General features: G+C 48.2%; 1 protein-coding gene across 1 annotated transcript; it reads left to right on the top strand.

Moving 5' to 3' along the window:
* The first annotated feature begins 445 nt into the window (after positions 1-445).
* On the top strand, positions 446-1,480 carry LOC109675779 (melanoma-associated antigen B4-like). The gene has a single exon (XM_020152399.2). It carries the CDS (start codon positions 458-460, stop codon positions 1,478-1,480), a length of 1,023 nt encoding a protein of 340 aa, XP_020007988.2. The 5' UTR covers positions 446-457.
* Positions 1,481-1,713: the final 233 nt, after the last annotated feature.

Raw genomic sequence — 1,713 nt, 5'->3', positions numbered from 1 at the left:
CTGTGCAGCTCTAGGAGGCCTGGTGGTCCCAGAATTAAGTGGTGGGAGAAAGTGCTCTTTATTGTCTCCTGCTTGGTACTAGGGAAGATGGTAGTCAGAACAGCAGAAGGAAGCTGGGCCTTGTCAAGAATGCATTTGATGGTCCTGAATGTGAACCAAGAGGATTCTAAGTGCTGATCAAAAGGGTCCTTGCTATCAGCCCCTATAGTTACCCTAGTAAGCCCTGTGTCATGCAATACCCTAAGAATCTCTTAATTTCCTTCACAGGCTTCTGAGGACACAAGTTGAACTGAAGAGGATACAGGTGGGTTTCTAGAGAAATGCTCTGGACTATACCAGCAGAGGGGATCAGGGATATGCCACGGATATGCTCTCAATGGTACTCACAAGTTTTCATTCCCCCTCCAGGTTCCCACCTTGCCAGTTGTCCTGCTTGTGGTCCCTGACTTCAGTCATCATGCCAAGAGGGCAGAAGAGTAAGCTCCGCTACCGTGCCAAGCGCCAACGAGCACGTGGGGAAAACCAAGATCCAAGTGGTGCAGAGGCGACTGCACAGGAGAAGTCAGAGTCTTCCCCATCCTCTCCTTCTGTTGAGGAGAGTACTTCCCCCAGATCCCCTGTTGCTTGCATTCTCCAGGAGTGTCTGGGAGCAGCAACCTCTAGCTCTCCTAATGCAGGTGCCTTGTGTTCTGATGTAGGTGCCCAGAGTCCTGAGGCAAGTACAGAAAAGAAAAATTCAAGCACCTCCCAGGAGGCAGCCTCCACTCAGAGCATGCGCAATGATCCTCTTGAAAGGAGGACCAATATGTTAGTGCAGTTCCTGCTGGAGAAATATAAAATGAAGGAGCCTGTTAAGCAGGCAGATATGCTGAAGGTGGTCAGCAGGAAGTACAAGCAGCACTTCCCTGACCTCTTCAGGAAATCCTGTGAGCGCATGGAGCTGGTCTTTGGCATTGAGGTGCAGGAAGTCAACCCTAGCACTTATACCCTTGTCAGCAAGCTGGGCCTCTCCATTGAGGGTAGTAGGGGCTTGCCCAAGACCGGTATCATCATGACACTCCTGGGTGTGATCTTCATGAGTGGCAACCGTGCCACTGAGGAAGAGATGTGGGATTTCCTTAATGCCTTGGGGATATATGCTGGGCAGAGGCACTTAATCTTTGGGGAGCCTCAAAAGCTAATCACCAAAGATTTGGTGCAGGAAAAATACCTAGAGTACCGCCAGATACCTGGCAGTGATCCTCCCAGCTATGAATTTCTATGGGGTTCCAGAGCCCTAGCTGAAACTAGCAAAATGAAAGTCCTGGAAATTTTGGCTAAAATCAACGATACAGTCCCCAGGGCCTTCCCTGTTCTGTATGATGATGCTTTGAGAGATCAGGAAGCAAGAGCAGGAGGGAGGGCTGCAGCTGGGGTCCACACTGTTGCCAGGGCCAGGGTTCCTTGCAAGGCCATGTCCTGCAGGGCCTCCCAAATATAGTTCAACCTGTTGTAAAGATTTTACTCTGTGCTTGAAAAGCAGACATGTTTCCAAGTAGTGGAGACTAGTATGGGCTCCAGAAAACAAAATGTATGTCTTCTTTTCCTGTTATATATGAATAACTTCTAAGTACCATTTCATTTATTATCTTGTTAGTGTTCCTTCATTTGAAAATTTCATTTGTTTCACAGTCTGTGTTCCTTAACGTTATGCATGACATGTTTATTGCTGTT

Source organism: Castor canadensis, chromosome X, assembly GCF_047511655.1.
Source record: "Castor canadensis chromosome X, mCasCan1.hap1v2, whole genome shotgun sequence".
NCBI lineage: Eukaryota > Metazoa > Chordata > Mammalia > Rodentia > Castoridae > Castor > Castor canadensis.
Note: the sequence above shows the minus strand (reverse complement) of the source record. Positions and strands in the feature narration are given on the sequence as shown.

Excerpts from the sequence above, each read along its gene's own strand:
- LOC109675779 (XM_020152399.2), top strand. The coding sequence starts at position 458 with ATGCCAAGAGGGCAGAAGAGTAAGCTCCGCTACCGTGCCAAGCGCCAA.